Genomic DNA, 20105 nt, shown 5'->3' on the forward strand with positions numbered 1-20105 from the left:
TGCATATATTTATGAGTCTGAGCTGCAGTGATATTGACACAAGAAGGAGTGTGAAATTAACAGCCCCTACAGTGACCACTGGGCTAGACAATAATGATAATTCCAGCGGCTCGCCTGCATGTGGGCTCAGCCAGGCCTTTCAGTTCCTCCACAAACACACCATGACTAGCCAAGGGATTTCTGCTGTTAGAAATCAGCAGGATGCAAAGGGAGAGGTTATTGCCAGTTTATAACAAGTCATATTTTCGTAGCTTGTTTAGTTAATTGCAGAGATCTGGGAACATCATAATATTACTAACTACTATTACTAAACGGATGTCTGATGGGGCAAGAAATACGAGCAATGATCATCTTATTATATTGCTAAAAAATATTCCTCACTCTCCTCTGGGAATAGTTTATATGAGAGAAACTCGAGCCTCCAAATCCCTTTATGGCTACTTAGCTGTGCTGTAAACTTCCCAGGATCCGCACCCATGGGAGCCACAGTGCTGGAGTCAAGTAAATTATGTTTTGCCGGCTTAAAAGAGCAACTGAGAAAGGCTTGATCCTGCAACCAAACCTTTGCTGGTCTAAAGCCAACTGCCACTGTTACTAAGGGTCAAAGGTAAAGCACGGTCACTTAAAAACCCGCCACAGGGGAGAGATTGTGAGAGCCGGAGCCCATTCAGGGCAGTTAAGTGGCTGCAGAAAGCTGAAACAGGGGCATCAGAGCGAGCCGGCAGGCCATGCCTGGGGGCACAAAGCTCCACATGAGTCCTCTCATCCAATTACATGGGCACACAACCTCAGTGGCATGTTGTCATGTGGTGGCATGTGTGTAGATGTGAAAAACTGGGAGTGTGAGTCAGAGGCAAAATGCCAGAGAAAAGGAAAAAAATCCACTGATACTCCCAAAGTGGCAACAATAGACTAGAATCACCGCCTCATGGCTGTATGCCTCTGTGCACCAGTCAAGATGCACCTAGAGTTTAAATCCACATCTGTAGAAACATAGATGTTTAAGACATATGTTGCTCCAGTCAGCACAGATTTATTTAATCAATACAACCTAAGATAAGTGTCTGCCCTGATGCCTCCCCTTCTGTTCCTGAGATATGATGTCGAATAATGGCCAAAAAAAAAAAAGTCTTTAGAATAGAATATAGAACAGAATATTTTGACCTTTTGAATATAAAATGCCATCACTCAATATTTTATCCTATTAGACATTTGTGTGAAATGCTGTCATAATTAGCAAATGAATTATTATCCTTAGTTATGACCAAAAACATGTGAAATCATTCCGATCTTAACCTCGGACCGCCAAATTCTAATCACTTTAGTCTTGAGTTTAAGTGGACATTTGTGCCATTTTGAAGGAACACCCTCAAGGCTTTGATATATTGCGTTTACTGGAATGCAATGAACACAAAGTCATAGTGAGCTTGACCCTTTGACCACCAAAATGTGATCAAAAGTGGATGCTTGTGCCACATTGGAAGAAATTCCCTCCAGGTGTCCAAGACATATTGCGCTCTTGAGAATAAAACAGGTGCAAAATCACCTTAATGTTTATCTTTGACCACAAAAATCTAATAAGTTCATCCTCAAGTCTTAGAAGACATTTGTGCTAAATCTGAAGAAGCACTCACAACAATGTGACAGACGGGCAGACGGATGATCTGATGGACAACCCGAAAACATAATGCCTCTGGCCACAGCAATATCAGCACAGAGGTATAAAAATCATTCTCAATGCTTCAATTTTTGGAAATAAAAGATAACAAAACTGTCGAATTCTTCCTCATGAGTAATACTTAAAGTGTCCATGTTGATAAATTGCAACAAACCAATCATGGTTTGACTGAGGAGCGTATTCCTTTGTTGGAGCAGACCACACAATCATTTGCTACTATACATCAAAAAGGTAGAGCAGCTTGATGAAATAAAAAAAAAAAGGTGGGAGAAGATCCAGAGGCTGAAAATGAACAAGCGACTTAAGTGGGTGTCAAGTCAAAAGTGCTCACGAGGATCTCTCTGGTGCTTTGCTTTGAAAAGCAGCAAAGTGAAAAGGCCTCATTTGACACGACCACTGGGAGAGCAGTTGAAGAGGGGAAGAAAAATAAAAGTATGTGACAGCGCATCTATGGATTTTTTTTGTATTTCTCAGCAGAATCAGCTCATCTCCCTCTACGAGCTCCATTCATCTCCTGACGAGACTGCAGCACTCTTTCCCAGTGCACTTTATCCAGAGCACTAAAGTTCCTCAGCCTCTGATCTCTCCCATGACATCTGCAAGAGCTCCACCACCCAATATGCAAGCAATGTTTCACTTTGTGACAGTGTTACTAATTTAAAGCAAATACCTCAGTTAATATCTGAATTGTTATGCAGAAAATGACTATGAATCGTGATCATGAATTCAGTTTCTATCAAGGAACGTAAATATAATTTTAGCTTGATAATTTTAGCTTACGACATCTATTGCACGTCTGTCCGTCCTGGAAGAGGGATCCCTTCTCAGCAGCTCTTCCTGAGGTTTTTTCCATTTTTTTTTCCGTTACACGGGTTTTTCCTTAGGTGATGCGAGGGTCTAAGGACAGAGGGATGTCGTATGCTGTAAAGCCCTCTGAGACAAACTGTGTTTTGTGATAATGGGCTTTATTTTTAAAACTGACTTGACTTAATAATACAGAAAATTAGGCAATATTTCAAATGTTGTCCCTATAGAAGGCAGGCACTAAGACAAATGTCACTGTAATGTGTTATTTGTTTTGTTTTGTTTTTTGTTGGATTTGTTGTTTGCCAGAAGAATTATGGAAATCCTACTAGCCCCATTTTAATGAAACTTGGTAGAAAGGTGTAGCATGGACCAAAGAGGAGCCCATTTAAATTTTAAGCAGATCCAAATCCCTTCATTTTCATTAACACTGGATGGTAATTTCATATATATATTTTAAAGCCATATTGCCAGTGGGGCAATTTGAATGTTCAGTGTTCAGTGCTCAGTCTAGTGGATGGTGGTTAAGTTCAATAAATAAAAAACAAAGCTAATTGTAGAAATTTGATGACTCCATATCATAATCCACATTTGTAACACCGCCATAATTATAACAATGCTTTGTTCTCAAACTGAGGTGTGGCTACGATGTACACAAACATTGTTATTTCACAAATGTGTTTGAAATTATAGAAATATTTCCAATTTTTAATTACATAATCAATGCACAGATGTGATGATGAGGTTTGAGCTAAGCACAACCATATTTTGACATAATCCCAATAGATTAAAAAAAATGCATCCAGACATATAAAGTGGTTGCAAAATTACATATCATAGAAAATTGGATTATTCACCTTGGCGGAGGTCTGCCCTTCTAGTTTCATTTATTTTCCCAACCTGACCAAACCCACACTGGTTATATAAAGACAGCCTTGAAAAGTGTTTTTTACAGCAATGTTAGAACATTTCATTGAAGTTTAACTACATATAGCATGCCTCAATAACTGTTAGAGTTTCTCTCAGCCATGTCTAAACTAGATTTAAAATTCAAAAAGTCTGTACTACTCTGTCTGATATTGATCGGTGAAGAGTTGCACTTCCCTGCTGCCCTTACTTATTAAAGAAGTCTGAATGAACTTTGATGTGATGCTACTGTCTGGGGGAGTTTCCTGAGCAGCACTACAGGTTGTTGCAAAATAATTAGGTGAGTTGTCTAATTTGATTAAAGGGAACACGGCAGAGCTGTTTTTTGGGACAAACACACCTTCTTTGGTTGCAAAAAGTGCATCATATTTAACTCATTTCTCCTCAGTCTGAGGTGAGTGTTTGTGCATGCGGCTTGCGCAACAAATTCTGACCAATCAATTATCAGAACTTGAAATCTGTTAGTGTGGAGAAAAAGGGGGAGGGGAGAAGGACTGGATGGGCAGATCAAAGAAGAAAAGGAAAAAAGAGGAGGGGAAAAGACAGTGTCAGAGGGAGGAACGGATCAGACGCCAGCCAAAGGGCAACAAGTTTAAAGCTGCGACTCCACTGATTTGTTTGGTTTTTATCTGCCACTGATAAATTGGGTCAAATAGGCGAGGAGGAGGAAAAGAGTGATGAAAAAGAGAATAAAGAGCATCTTATCTCTCCAGCAGGGGCTTCGGTTAGAGAGAGGAAAAACTGTATCAATTAGCGAGGCTTCTTCAATCTCCGCGCTGGCTGCGGCAAGTTTTGAGGTTGTTCCAAGGAACACAATCTATTTTTTAATCCAAACTCTCAAATCGACAGTCGTGCTGCTGCTTCGCTGGGCGTCTGCCAGCGAGTGTGCGCGCACACGCGCCGCCATGCACGCATGAACACACTCCAACATATATGCCTGTAGACACACAGTCTGAGAATAGAGCTGGAATGGAGTCGGTCTAGGCTGGTTTCACAGCCACGGATTAAACCTAATCCTATAAGAAATGTCTTTGAATGTAGATTTCCATTAGAGGGAAGTTTTGCGATAAGAGCTATTTTCAGACTAGACCCAATTCCATGTCTGTGAAAGGACTATTTGATGGCTATTGGTTACTCCATCAGTCTCAGTATGTGGTAACAGCAAAGCCTACCTACCCACCTACCTACATGGCATGATTTCACATAAATCATAAGCCCTGGAGCTGATCCAGGGCCTATATATATATATATGTTTTTCTACATGTGAAATAAGTTATATTAAAGGTTGTTTCAGAAATTTGTATGGTTGAATTTGTGCTGATTCAAACAGTTACCTTTTCTCTTTGTTTCCCTGGTACAAAAAAGGGAATAATAACAACAAAAACAAAACAACCAAAACAACAATAAGACTTCTGTATCACCTATTAGACAAGTTGTTATGTTAACTATAGGTACCAGCCCAGAATTTGACATCTAAGAAAATGTTTTATACTTGAATATCTATCAACAGTAAAATCATGAACCAAACTTTCAAGGTTACAAAACATGTCTGTGCTGCAATCAAGGAGCATTCATGCTTCTGCTAGAGTCTTTGAAATGACCTGCTCCAGGAGATGAGCCTGGAGGGGGAAAAAAAAGAAAAATAGAAATTCAATATCAGATTTTAACATCGATAAATCATCGCAACTATAATCCTGGGAGATAGCTATGATTACCATAAACAAACAGCGGGAAGCAGATTGCAGACTGTGCAGATTGTGACAACCTCTGCGCTGCATTTTACTTTAAGAAAAGGAATTTAACTTAAAAAAAAAAAAGCAACTAACTGCTAAAAAATTGTTTTGCAGTGAAAGTAAAGTAATCCAGTTTTCACAATTCTAGCCACTTACATGCATATTTAGTGCGGACAAGGAATGCTACAAGCCAAAAGGAAAATAAGAAGGGAGTTAAAGCAACAAGCAATATATCCAGCAGCGCAGGTCAAAATATTAAAGAAATATCATGAAAATGTCTATTTAAAATGTATTTACTAGGATTTCAAAATAAATAGATATTGGTGTGTTTTAATTGCATAAATACAGCACTGCCTCACATATTAAACAGGCTATAAGGTTTGAAGTTCCCTTATGTGGTTTACAAGTATAGTAGACGAAACACTACAGTTATATTTAAAGGAAATACACAGACATTCAGTCTCACTCCTATACAGAATACACATTCTATACTTCTCTCTCACGGGTTTATTCAGACATGCCCGCTTTCAAAACGAAGCTACAAAGTGACACCGCTGAGAAATCCCCCTGAAGCGGAGCAGTGGCATCATGGGAAAGACGTCCTTTCTCATCACAGCCGGAGCGGAGTGAAAGTATTCTGCCACACACCTCTGGTTTGATAGACTCCAAAAATAGCTTTGTAAATCTCTCTGGAAAATGGGATTCCTCTAAATAAGCCGATGACTTCTATATGCTGTTGTGGATGCTGGAGACGGATGCTGAATGCGGGAGAGGGGGTCGGAAAGTGAGCTGCACCAACAACAACTTTTGCATTTATTTTTAACGTTTATTTACCCGCAGATAGTTGACTATTCAAGCAGTTCCATAAAAATAACCCCTGTATGTGGCTCTGTAGAGTATATAACTAAAAATCTTAAAATATAGTGCAGAGCAGTCTGGCTGTCCAAAAATGGAATAAACAGGTAAAGGAATAGTTCAACATTTTGGGAAATATGTTGGCCTAAATCAAAAAGAAAATCTGACTATCAGCACCTCTAAATTAATTAATGACTGAATAATGCGCTATATGTTGTTTGTTTAATCTACAAGATTAAACAAAGGAAAAGAAAAAATAAAGTTGTGGTTTTTATGAAGGAGGTTATGAGCTGGACTTGGGTTGGCCGATTAAACGATAACAATGATTATTTCGTATAATAATTGCCTCAATGCAGTTTTTCTCAACAGAAATATTACAAGTGTTCCATATAATGAAACCAACCATACGTGAATTATGACTGACTCAAGTCAAATTTGACAAATTTAATGACCTTAGACTTGAAAAAAAATCACTTGAACTTGGAGTCTTGTTACTTGAAAATATTTGATAACTTCCACCGAGCCAAATTGGGGAAATATGGTTATAAATTATCCACATTTATCCAAAATGGGATGAATTAAACACAATAAGACAGGATAGAAAGATATAAAATGCGTTGTGTTGTGTTACTAGTTAATAGTGCAGTTAGGCTATAAAAGTGTGCGTCAGCATTTCTTTTCTCTGATTAAGCTCAGTCACACAACAAAATTTTAAAGAAATTGTGACTTGCAAAACAATTACTCGGTTGTACCTCTGACAAACAACCAATCATAATGCAAAAACAGTGGTATGCTAGACACAGTGGCTGACAGGCTTGTAGTAGGAGACGAATAATAAAAATACTAGTAAGAAAATTGAGTGACAGCAACACTGAAGAAAATGCAGTGCTCATAACCAGCATTAAGCAGGACTAAAAGCCACTGTTGACAAGAAATGTCACTCAAATTAAGAAGTTTGGAGATATTCTAACTTATTCTTCTTAAAAATCCAACAAAAAAAAACAAAAAACAGAGCAGCATGTGCTGCAAACTGTGCCAAATGATAAACGTGCCAGTTAAGACGGAAAACACGACAGACGTGTTTCATCAAACAATATCACCTGTTAAAACACACAGAAAGTAGGAAATTACAATCCCAAACAAGTGCTGTTAGTGGACCCTCAATGAGCACCAAGCCAGCGAGTGTGACTACCCACCAGCAGACTATCATATCAGCATTTTCCAGCCGTACAACAGAAAAACAGAAAGAAACATCATGAATGAAGTTGCAAATTGCACTGTATAAAATATGCTTCCCATTAGCACTGTTGATAATTGGTGAAATTATCCGCTGTTAGTCGGGAACTGACAATACAGAATAGTTTTAGCCACAACTGACCGTCTGCCTTCTTCAACTTTTACTTATGTGCAAAAATCTCTCTTTACACTTGGATAGAATTAATGATTTGACATTTACTAAGCTGGTTTCCATTAACCCCCAAATTGCACAAATTGAAATTGCAAATGTAAAATAACTTAACCTAATGGAAAAATGATAATTTTGGTAAAAACTCCTGTGTATCGCAAAAAAGTTTTTACACTCACATGAGGTGGTATTTAGGGTTATTTGAGAGGTAGGAGCTGGCATGATGAAGCAGGCGCTACAAGAGGTGTTATCGCAACGCATAACTTTTCAAAAGTTGAGCCGATCATATGGAAGTTTTGAATCCACAATTCCTCTGTGAAATTGTGGACTATCACTTCCCAGAAATCCCACATACGCTGCAGCTCCCACGTATAAGGAGCTTGTCTTTCTATTATCGCTCGCATCGCACGCCTACGTCGCCTTCGAATGTAAACAATGACGGCTAGTGCAGTGGCTGCAATAGAAATGAACCTGCTAATGCTTTGAACATCCATCGCCATGCTTCTTGGAATGTTATTGCAAGAGGAGAAGTATCAGAACATCACACAGTGGAGACGCCTATTGTGATAATTATAGATATGAAAATTTTCATCATGATTACAGTTTTGGCATATCATCCAGCCCCGCAGCAGGCGATACACTGACCAAGGGTAGTGACTTCCTAGAGTCTTGTCATCACACCTAGGTTGCCAGACCTTAGTGTTTTTCCTCTCTATGCTAAGCTAAGATGACTAATCCCTCACTGTGTCACATTTAACAGACAGGTATGACAGCGGTATCCACCTTCTCATACATTGCAAGGATCTAACGATTCAAAGAAAAAAAAGTCTACGTATGTCCATCAAGACAACTTCCCCTTAAAATGGGGTTTTCAAACTGATTCAACAACTCGCTAAATGTTATGTCTCTGCAAGCTGTTGATCCAGGGCACCTTTGTGCAGTCGTATCTGAAGGAGGGGATGTTGTCTTACTCAAAATGATATCACAATTGCTGCACATCTCCTACCTCTGTGTGACCTTTCTGTTATTTCAGACAATAAAACTCTAATTCAGCTGCGGAGCATGCCATAACAATAATCTTAAAAGCAGCCACATCCCAAAAGGAGCAATTCAATCTGTTACAAATGACTCCTGACTAATATAGTCTCAAACCGGATGTTATCGGTGCCGTTCAACCGGCACTTCTAGCGGCCTCACCTCGCACGCTAATAGCAGGATTAATCCCAGACAACCCAACCATTCCGCCTGCTCGCTGTTTATTCATATCAAGGCGGGAGATTAGGTGGGTGGGAATGAAGGGGGGGGACTCAAATCACCAAGCCAGGTGTGTGTATGTGTGTATGGATGTGTTAAATACAACAAACAGGGCTCAGAGCGATGACAGACATGGTGTGTCTAAACCACCTGCAGAGACAGAAAGGAGGCAGGAAGCTGTCAGGGCCTTTCAGCTCCTCGCTGCCGCTTTGAAGCCGGCTACGCTGTGATACCATGTCCCTGTGAATGACAGGCAATTATCACTGAAAGAAAAAAGTGTCACTGCAGGTTAACTTTTACATTTTAGGGCAGCAGGGGAGCCTAGCCGCTTGAAAAACCATGCACAAATTATCCTGACCTTTGATATTCCTATTAAAGTGGGAAAGACAGACCATCAATTAAGTCTAAGCAAATAACTAAGTAACTTCCACATAATCTTATCTGAGCCCTAGTATCCAGTATATTTTATTATAAGCAATAAGGAAGCAGGGCAGCTAATTTGCAGATCACATGAAACATGACTTGCGAGCAAAACTAATATCGTCACAAAAAGTTATCTTTTTTTTTCCTTAAGCTTAAGATAAAAGACAAACAGACTCAAAAAGAGTTTGTTTTGTGCATCGAGTGCAGCAGGGGTGATGTTTTTTTGTAGGCCAACCTGGAAGTTAGCATCGCCATAGTTTACTCCTCAAAGAGCCAATGGGATGCTTCCATTGAATTGAATTGTCCAATTAAATTCCATTGAATTTAATTGGACATAGGTCAAAAAAAATTTGCAGGGGCACCCTGTAGCTCAGCAGAAAGAAAAAGCAATGTCCTTGTTGCAGCAGCTGCGGGTTTGTTTCCAGCTCGTGGCCCTTTGCTGCCCGTCATCCCCTTTTACACTTTCTGTCCTGTCAAAATAAAGGCAAAAACGGCAAAAAAAAAAAGAAAAAAGATTTGCAAATTATTGCATTCTGTTTTTATTTACATTATAAACAGAGCCCCAACGTTTTTGGAAAAAGGGGTTGTCGAAAAGTAAAGCAAGCAGAAATAAAGTTTAAGCTTGATTGGTCCCCCACCCTTTCTTTTTCTTTTTTTTTTTTTTACCAGCCATACCCCACACCCCACCTGGTTTTTTTTTTTGGGATCGCATTCGCACATGTAAGACTGCTTGCATTTGGTGTCACACTGGGTGAGCCCTTGCAGACTGAATGTGTCCAGTCAGTGTATTGCTCAATCTCCCACTCACTAATGCACACATCATACCTGCATTTTATATTAAGGCTTAGTCACTCTGGCTGTCCATTACTACACCCAGCATTCGGAAATGCTGCTATTTTAAGTGAATACGTCTCCAAAAACTTCCTTTAAATTATTTGAAAGGCAGAGAGAAATATCTGTCAGTCTGTGCCCTCCAAACATTCCTGGATACATCACGAGAAACTTTTTTAAGGATTACTGAAAAGTGTCAAGGTGTGTGGCAAACATACACTTTTAATTTTTTCCCCCCCAGCAGCTCAGACAGCTACAGCCTGCACATAAGATACTGTTATCAGTTGACAGCTACAGACCAAATCATTCCTCCCTCTTCGCCTAAGGAATACTTAAAAGTGTGATAATGAAAGAGCAAAAAAAAAAATCACAATGTCAGCCTTGGTTATTGAAATGAGCGGCTCACAGTAGATGATATGTCAAAACATTGCTTACTGAACATGCCAAATACTGTAAGTCATATTTAATTACAATAAAAGACACTTAATGAGTGATGTGATGTGTGTTTGTGGCCGTGTTCAGTCACAGAGCGCTCTGCAGGGTTCAGACAGTTGTGGGTTGATTTGTTACACAGCTTTATGTCAAAGAGTTTGTGATTGGAGGTAAATTTACATCATCTAAACGATGTTTTGTATTCATTTTCTCTGATGTGCCAGCTGTCCGACAAATCAGATTTGATGCCAAATACGGGTGAGTCAGAGCGCAACAATGACCATCATTTATGGCAGGCAAGATGCATCATCTGTGCCGCTTGGCACTGGTGTGTCGGCGCTGTTGAAAACTGAACAGAAACAAAGCCTAACTAATCAAATACAAGTATTTCAGTCATCTACTGTTGCAGTGCCATGGATCCGGACCGGCTGCCAGATGAAGACTGGCTCTGGAATCCAAAATGGCATTAACAGAGTATTTGTCAGCCAAAGCATCCATGTGGGCCCCCAGATCCTGAGTTAAAACTACTACTGAGCATCAGAGTAGGGCCCTCGCAGCGAGGCAGTGGGGTCACAGCAGTGGAAGTCCACAAAGAAGTCCCAGCAGCGTTAATGGGCTGGAGTGAGAGACTGGCCGGTTACTGTGACGCTCCGGCAGCTAAGCTAAGTGAGCTGCTCTCCCAAAAGGGATAAAGTTGCCACTCTGATGGTTAAAATTTAACCAGGAGGGATTTTTTCCCCCCCAAAATAAAATATGCATCACTTCGCATACAAACTTTCTGCAGCCTTAGAAAGGTTAGAAAGTTTTGGGAGGAGTCACTTGGTGTCTGATAAATGCACCTAATATCAAAGCCTGCAGTGCGTGTGAAGTGCTCTTGTGTTTATGGCACAGGTAAATAGCTAATATAACTTCATAAAGCTAAAAGGTTGCTCCTAATGGAACTGTAATGATCTTTGGTGAACTTGCAATTATGAGATTTATTTATAATAAAATAACAGAGAAATTAGAACTACCGCCTCATGCTTGTATGCCTCTATGAAACACTCAAGTTGCAGTTTTTACATCCAAGTCTGTGAAAACATGCATGCTTTACGCACATCTTCAACCCGGCAGCACGGAAGATCTATACAAATCAGCACAGTTTCAAGGTGAATGCCCAAAATTGGGACAAGATGGACAGACAACCTGAATATATAATGGCTCCGGCCACCGCTATTGTCGGTGCGGAGGCATAAAAAGTCTGACAAGTGTTTTGGAACAACTGCAAATTCTCTTTAAGCAACAACAATCACAGAAAAATCTTGAGATTCTAGTGGGACTGATTAATGTGCAGGCCCCTATGCACCATCACTCAGGCTTTGTTGTGTTTTGTTTTTCATTTTTCATCAAAGCTCAAGGTGAACTTTTGACTCGCTCCTCTCCTGACTTGGAAGGAACCAGCTCAGGTGCTGATCACTCTGCTCTGCCTAACCGCCTCCACTTATCACTGTTTCAGCCCAAATGTGCATCAAGCTAAGTGGCCTAAGTGTGAAGAATCGTGGGGAGACAAAGGGGCTGATGTAAGAAGCTCGACAGGGAGGCAAGAAATGGAGGTCAATGTAGGACAGGGTGAAGATACGGTGCACTGTACAGACAAAGAGACTCACTTATGAGCATTTTTCTTTATACCAATTACCCCATTCTTCCAAATCTCAATATACTAGGAATGCACTGATTGTGAATTACTGGGCCGATACTGATTTTGAAAAAAATATTAGGCCAATACCCCATACCTGATACCCGGATGCCCATATCTAGGCTGATTTGTTGTTCAAATTTACTTTGTTTTAAAAAGCAGAAATCTTCATTGCAAAAAACCCAAACTGTTTTAAAGTGATTCAACTCTTTACAATATCTTTGAATGAGCAATGATTCCACTAGAAACCACTATATAGAACCTCCTTTCACATAAAAACCTGTTTTAAAAAAAGAAAACGGCAAAAGGCTTTTTTATTTGTAGCACTATAATATAGTAGCTAGTTATATAGATCATAATATCCAGTTAATATCCATTTATATTGCAAATGTCTCCTTCAAATGCTGGTATTTCTTTAAGTTTATAACCAAAGACTACATTTTACAACAGTACATTTGAAGATATCATGATGAGTTATATTCTAACGTCATCTAGTACTCATTTTTACCGAACAGAGCTTAAACATGTCATGTAACATGATGCAGTCTCTGTTAGCTGTCAGTTTCAGCTAGGGATGCACGATATTTGACTTTTTGCTGATATTATCTGATATATATTAACTCATTTAGCTGATAACCAATAACTTATATATACTCTTTTCCCCACCAACATTTAGTGATCATCAAGTCTCTTCTGTTGTGGGATTAACATTATATTATGCATTCTCTTATCATGATGGCCCACCAGCAGATGGAGACATAAAATGCAATGCTTTTCAGTATATGCAATATTTATTTACTGTGCAAAATAAGAAAAATATTTCAACTTCGGGTTGATGTTTTGTACATGTTTACTTTGTCAATAAAAAAAAAAATTGGTTTGTCATATCGGCAGAAATCTGCATATTGACAGATTCCAATATTTCATTTTAAAGCCAATGTCTGTCAATACCAACAACATGCCGAAATTACTGTGCATCCCTAATTTGGGCCACCAGCTGCTAACAACTAGTTTGTAGTTCTATCTTTAATGTGTCTGGGGGAGGATCTCTGTTTGTCCTAAACAAGTTTTCTATTGTCCAACGTTGGGACGCTGTCAGTCTCGAGTTCTGCTTTTTAGCCTGCACCAAACTGATGCAACACAACCGAAAAAAGCAGCTACCTGTGAGCGTCACCTTATTTGCCAATGGGCTGATAGTAGACAATATATTAAATTTAAGTTGATACAGATGTTTGTATGATAAATTGGTGGATCTCAACACATACGACAGGTTATTTTTTTCTGGTCTTGCAGATAAAAATGTCAAAATCTGGGCCAACACAGAACAGCGCTCATGACTTATTAAACATGGATCAAAAGAACCCAATTTTACTGGCATCAGGGGGATGATGAACTCTGAACTGAACTCTCTCAAACAAACTTTTAAGATCTGAAAAAAGTTGGGTTGGGGGCATGTCAGGGCCTAGCACCCGATCTTCATGCAATGTGGATCCACTTGTGCCTTCATCACACTTTTGTTTTTCAAAAAGATATACACAGTGGCCCCCGCCACGCTTGCCCGAAGGCAAACCACTGTTTACTCAAACGCAGGATAAATAAGAGCCTCCTCTTGGATCTGTCAGACTGTGAAGAAATTTACTGGGTGTGCTTGTGAGTATGTGCAAGTTTATTCTCTTTTCTCTTTTCCTGACAGAGTGCAAAACACAGTGGGGATCCCTCTGCAACTCGCATTTTATGAAGAAAAACCTTGCAAAAACAGCAACGACCACTTGTGTCCAGCTCACATGCACACACCTAAGCAGCAACTTCCTCCTGCAGGCCGGCATGCTCCAAGCATTTCCCTCCATCAAGACGCAGCTTTTCAGCGCTTCCTTTCATCCTCCACAGAGCTACGAGAGGCACACAGCTCCTAATGCAGCTACCACCACGTACTTAACTTTATATTCCTAGAATCCAACACAAACCGTCTCCCTCTGTGTAAAGTGCCAAACTTTTTTTTTTTCCCTTTTTCTTCTCACAGTCGGAGCTGTCACAGCGGGCGGCGAGGCGCAGGGTATGAAAATACCAGCAAACCATTGGTGATTATGCCAGCGAGGAAGCAGCCTCAAAACTGGGGGAAAAAAAAGTTACCAGGAGATTGTGAGCCGAGTGAGAGTGGGAGCAGACAAAGACAGAAGCAGAGGGCTTTGCACCAGTCATGAAAATGAAATAAGAAAAAAAGGAAAAGATGGAAAAACAACTAGTTTAGTTAAAAGTGCATGTAAAAAAAAATAGCTTGGATGCTATTTTGATTTGTTTGCTTTCTCCCTGGGTGAGGCAGCATGTTTGATACAGTTATTCTGAAATCTGTCAACCAGTGTAACACTACTAATTTGACAGGAATTGTTAAACTTTGTGGCTGAGCAGAATGTACGCCTCTTAGGAAACTTGCAAAAATGTAAAACTGGGAAATGAAACCACAGAAGGGAGCTGTGCAAGAAACTAGAAGAAAAATGGACAAAACGTTCAGGATGCTAGCCAAACATGTTTTCTTTCCAATGAACATGGACGGACTGATAGTGACATGAGAGAACAAGGATGACAGCAGGGAGGGGGGAGAGTGCCACCTATTGGACAAACAAACAAACTTCACATTTCCCTCACAACTGACAATACAAATACTGGCAATACATTTGAGACAGCTTCATGTCTCAGTTTGAAAACCCGTCTCTCAGTAGTTCAAGTTGTGCATTAAAGACAGCGAGCGTGGATGCCAGAGAGAGCGGAGCAACGCACAATGAAAATATGAATCATATATTGGACGCATTGCAACGTGTCAATAATTCAACGAGTCAAATTTGCATCTGAAAGAAGCCAAATGTGCAAGTTACAAATCATTACATCCACACTGCCACGAATCAAAAGCCTTTGATTTTGCATGCAAGACTTGACAAAAAACAACAACCATGTAAAAATGTGTCTGCTAGGGGATTAAATTGAAGATATTGTACCTTTTCACATGTATAATTTCAATGCAGGCTATAGTGTTGATCGTGTTTGTCACACATGCCGTCTCTCAACCTGAGTCATAAAATGTGTCTGCAAAAGACAACCGTATCCCATCGGGTTTCAATGAGATGCTGCAACTTCGTCCTTTTTGCCTAAATTTAATTTGTCTCTTATCTATGGAGAGAAAGTGGCACATCAGAAACTACCACCAAGATGCTACAGATTGAAGTCTAAGAGTAGAATCAAGTCTCAGAATAAATGCAAATATGATATCAAGTAGCGCGTGAAGACGCCTCCAAAGGAAGCAGAACGCTTCAACATTGGACCTAAAGCTATGATATGGATTTGCCCTTATAATGTGTTCCAGTATGATATTGATTTTAAATATCACATAAAATGTACTCAGTGCAAGCAACTCCTGCATGTTGAGGCACATTCAGATTAGTTGCACTGGGCAACTTCCAGGTGAGAGCAGGGCATTTCTGGAAAAGATTACTCATTGCTCTCAGTGGCACTACCCTGCCTAAAAAAAAGAAAGCAGAGAGCAAACACTTCTTTTCTCATGCGCTAAAAACATGCAAATGCATGCAAAGAAAAGGGGGGGTTCAGGAATAGACAGCAACAAAGGAGAGAGCATAAAGTGAAGAAACGGCTTAGTTTTATCTGTGTTAAGACAATAGGGAAAACAAATGTTTTCAGGATCTTGCAAAGTTGCAATGCTGCTACTCTCTAAATTCTGACGTTTTGGCGGGTCTGCAAATGCAATGCGAGCATAAGTCCTCAGCAGCACTTTGTAGAGTTGAAGTTGCAGGGTGGATAATTGGTCATTCGATACATTTAGAGCTGATCAGATCACGTCAATGGATTAGAGGAGCAGCTGCGAATGAAAGCAAACCTTAAGATGCAGCGCAATGAACGGTTTAGTTTCATTTTCACTGGGCCTGATGTTCTGCTGCTCCGTCTGTACCCAGAGTATGCTCTGTGCTCCAAGAATGGTGAAATGAATAACTGAATGGTATATATACTCCAATAGTACTCTCAGTGAACGATCCAGCTTAAAAAATATCGACTGATTTATGGCGGCAGATGTTTTAATTGTAGAAGGCCACCCAAAATAAAGCAATGTATGAGAAACCCTGCTTCAAACTTGATTAAAGCTTCTCAGAACAGCCTTTCCAGTTGATTTCTGTGTAACAAACTGTTTAAATTGGTGTACTCTGGTTGCATTCATTTCCGTTTGAGAACTGAAGACAAGAAATACACAGATCCACTTTGCTTTGTTTGCAAACATACCAAGCATGTTGAAGATAAAGTCCTTGGCGGTGTGGACCTCTAAGGCGGTCTGGTCTCCAAACTCTCCCTGTTCCAGTACTACCAGCTCGGACACCTGAGCTGACAACTGCTCCAGGGTGGCCCCGGACCGGAAGTCCACCTCTGACAGCTTCTTGGCGGGGGCTGGGGAGCGCGGCGCCACCGCACTCATCAGGGACTCCATCTTTACAACCCTGTGAAGTAGAGAAAGGTTTGTTGGCCTATATCCTCATCCCAATAGCCATGTTTTCATGGCTAACTCAGTCCAGGGAGGGAGGAAACATGCTGCCACAGTGCCAATAATATCTACTGTTTTGAGGTAAACTATTGAAAACCATGGAACAAAACACAGGCCTATATTTGTACTGTTTTTTTTTTTTTTACAGCCTATTGAATGTTTAGCCTGATTTAGTTCTGGAGCCTTCATGTTTTCCTGGCCAGATAATACTTGCCTTGTTTTCAATTGCCTCGTGTGAATCACAAGACTTTGAGGGGCAATACTAAAGGAACACATGACATTATAAAACAACTAACATTAAAGTTTAAAATCAGAAAAGGACACAATGATGTGGTAGCAATTACAGCTTTGATCAACATCCAATCTTTCAACCTGATGCTTGGTATTTTGGGTCGAACTACAGAAAGCCCCAGATGCATTGATAACATTATTAAAGGGAGCTTGCATTATGTCAAGATTCTCTGTTAAGTCGAACATGATATAAGACAATCTTGAAAACATAATATCAAAAATCACATAATAATAAGATCATCATAAAACTTCTAGTAAACTGATTTAAGACGAGCAGTGGCAGTTTGTGCCTGTCATGTAATCAGTGTTTGTACATCTGAGACTACTGCATTAATAGTTATATATGCATCACAGCTAAACCAGTGCCTCTCAAAAACAAACTTGCAAACCATGCAGGCCATTGCACAAAACTCAGGTTACTGCTTTTCTGACATTTTCTATCTGCCGTATATCATATCATATGTCCATAGGGTTCAGTTGGCAGAGTCATGCTGAGTCACTGCTCTGCCTCTCCTTCAGACAGCCCATTCCAACAGAAAAGCTGTTATCTGCCTTATTTTCTCATCTATGCTCTTCATCAAAGACACCAAACGTCACTGACAAAAACAGTCATTTTAGCTCAATGAATATGGAAGCTTCTTGTCTACCACTGTCTTGATAAGTGAGTTTTTTTTGTGTTGTTGTGTGACTTTGATAAATGCAGACTAACCCGATTAAATGCCAAAGTCAGACAATAACATAAAAAAAACAAACTGATCAAGGAAGCAGTAGAACACAAGCTACTTTGTTCAGCAATGTCAAATTACTGTTTTTCTTAATGGAGTCTGGTTTTGAAGAGAGTCAGATAAGCCTTATTTTACTGTTGTAAATCACTGTCTGACAGTAAGGCAAAGCAATGAAAATACTCTCAACTATTATTGATATTTTTGCCAGGAACTCTTTACAAAGGTGGCTAAAATCTGTTCTGTTGCTGGCCCCCAACTACAGCAGTACATTGCTAAACTTCCATATTAAACTTTAGTCTGATTCTCCAAACTGGGGACATACCAACTGATATTTAATGTTTTTAATATATTGTGTATGATAAACACTTCGTGCAACCCCACTTCAAAAATTGTGAACTATCCCTTTAAGAAAGGGCTTAAATATGTACTTTACCGATAACAGGTCGGCATATTCAGCATGTCAGGACTAGTCTTTAAGGAGTTAGCGTTAAGTCGAAGGGCACTACGTTAGTCACAGTATATTGAGTGTTTACACGTCTTAATAGTTGCACTAAGTAGTATGCCCTAAAAGTGACAAGCCAAAAACTTGTAATGTAAACACAGCTCAGTCGAGTAGAATGACAACATGGCCTCTGCCCCACCAAACTAGGTCAATTAGCGTACAAGCTCCCCTGCTCGTAGCTGCTAAGCTAATAGCCGAGCAAATTAGCCAGCCTGCCGTCAAACAGTTAACGTTAGCTAATTAGGTAATTCGTAAAATATAACAAATTAGCCTGTGCTGTATCACACAGATTCACATGACTGCTGTGCTGACGAGTTAGCACACTGTTTGACTTGTAGTGTTAAGGTCGGCGTGGTACCTCGCCCACTCTCAGCTAATTTCTTTTATTAGCCAACTAGCTTTATCAAATTAGCATGCTAGCTAACATAACAGGTGGGGACAGTGATGATAAGCAGCGGCACACACCCGCTTATAGAAACACACATTCACACTAAAATCTATATCTACACACACATACACACACACTCACGAATACGCACGCGCATGCACCCACACGCACCCAGCTCGGGTCTCGTTAGCTTGCGGATCACATTGCCATCATTAGCTATCAGGCTAAAGCTGCCAAATATCATAAACAGACACACACCCTTTACACAGTGACGCGAGGGAGTTTTCTTCGCTATCTTCTACGTTCACTGTTATTGTGATCCCTGTGCTTCAATCCGCCTTCTTCAGCTGTCATTTCCAACAGGTCCCAGCCGCCACCTTCCCCCTGGCAACACCGTCCCAGAAATCATGGTCCTTCTCTGGGGATCCAGGGATTAGTAGTATGTGTGGCACGCACGCCCCACATAACAGAACTACAAAACGGATTTGTGAGGTCAGGTTTATGATTAAAATTGCGCCCGTGTCCTCGCAAAGAAGATAAGTCTGTGCTGAGGGTTTGGAGTAGCAGGGCAGGGCGGTTTCACGAATGCACAGCCAGTGTTTTGATGCATGAGCATGTGAGCAGTGAGTCCAGCAAAGCAGCGGTGTCCCTGCACCACAGCGGCGTGCTGCTGGGAGCTGCTGCATGTGGAAGTGTATAGTAGTTCTCTGCCCATCCCAATCCCTTAATAAAGCCTGTGAACAGAGGCATGCAGTGGTGGAATGTAACCAAGTACATTTCTCAAGTGCTGTATTTCAGGAAAAAAATTGAGGCATATACTTATATTTTAAGTATTTCTTTTCATGCCACCTTATACCTTTACTTCACTACATTTCAGAGGGAAATATTGTACTTTTCACTTCACTACATTTATCTGACAGCTTATGGTTTTTGCATAAAAAACATAAGAATGGTTGGTAAAATATGATATTTTGTCGTAAATTAAACTACTACTACTACTACTACTACAGTTTCTATACATACTGCTGCAATGATTAGTTAATTTATCAATGGGTAGCCTCACAGAAAACTATAACTACTACTTTGATAAAAATTTCAAAGTCTTAAATATATATATATATATATATATATATATATATATATATATATATATATATATATATATATATAATTCTGACTTTTGGGTGTATTTTTTCCCTTTTTATATAAATATGAGTTTTGGGGTGCTTTTTTTCCTCTATTTTTGTATTCTTTTGAGGGGGTTTTAGCTGTCTAATATATTTTTTAAACAATTTTTAGTTTCTTTTTTTCTTTGAATTTTTTATTTTGAGTTTTTTTGGGTGCAGGTATATATTTTGTAAAAAAAAAAATTTGCATTTGGATATTTTTACTTTAATAGTACAGTTTAACAGTACAGGAAGTACAGTTCCTGGTTATACTCACTTACTTTTACTTTTAAGTATCATTTTCACTGCAGGGCTTTTCCTTGCAACAGAGTACTTTTACAGTGTGGGAGGAGTACTTTTATTGAAGTAAAAGATCTGAATACTTCTTCAACCCCTAGAAGTATGTACCATGGACTCCTTCACTTTTCCATGTAAAGAGATCTTATATGATAAAGTTTTTAAATTATTGTGGCATTATA

At 39.7% G+C, this 20105-nt stretch overlaps 1 protein-coding gene across 1 annotated transcript in view; it reads right to left on the reverse strand.

The window, feature by feature from the left end:
- tmem102 (transmembrane protein 102) overlaps positions 1–19160 on the reverse strand; it is a 28427-nt gene extending 9267 nt beyond the window's left edge. The window contains exons 1-2 of the mRNA XM_042512724.2: positions 18719–19160; positions 16299–16510 (exon numbers count right to left, since the gene is read on the reverse strand). Of these exons, the coding sequence (XP_042368658.1) occupies positions 16299–16500 (202 nt within the window). The 5' untranslated portion in view covers positions 16501–16510; positions 18719–19160. The remainder of the gene's footprint in view (positions 1–16298; positions 16511–18718) is intronic.
- Between the last annotated feature and the right edge of the window lie 945 nt (positions 19161–20105).

This window comes from Plectropomus leopardus, chromosome 23 (assembly GCF_026936395.1).
Source record: "Plectropomus leopardus strain MGB_pleo_1.0 chromosome 23, ASM2693639v1, whole genome shotgun sequence".
NCBI lineage: Eukaryota > Metazoa > Chordata > Actinopteri > Perciformes > Serranidae > Plectropomus > Plectropomus leopardus.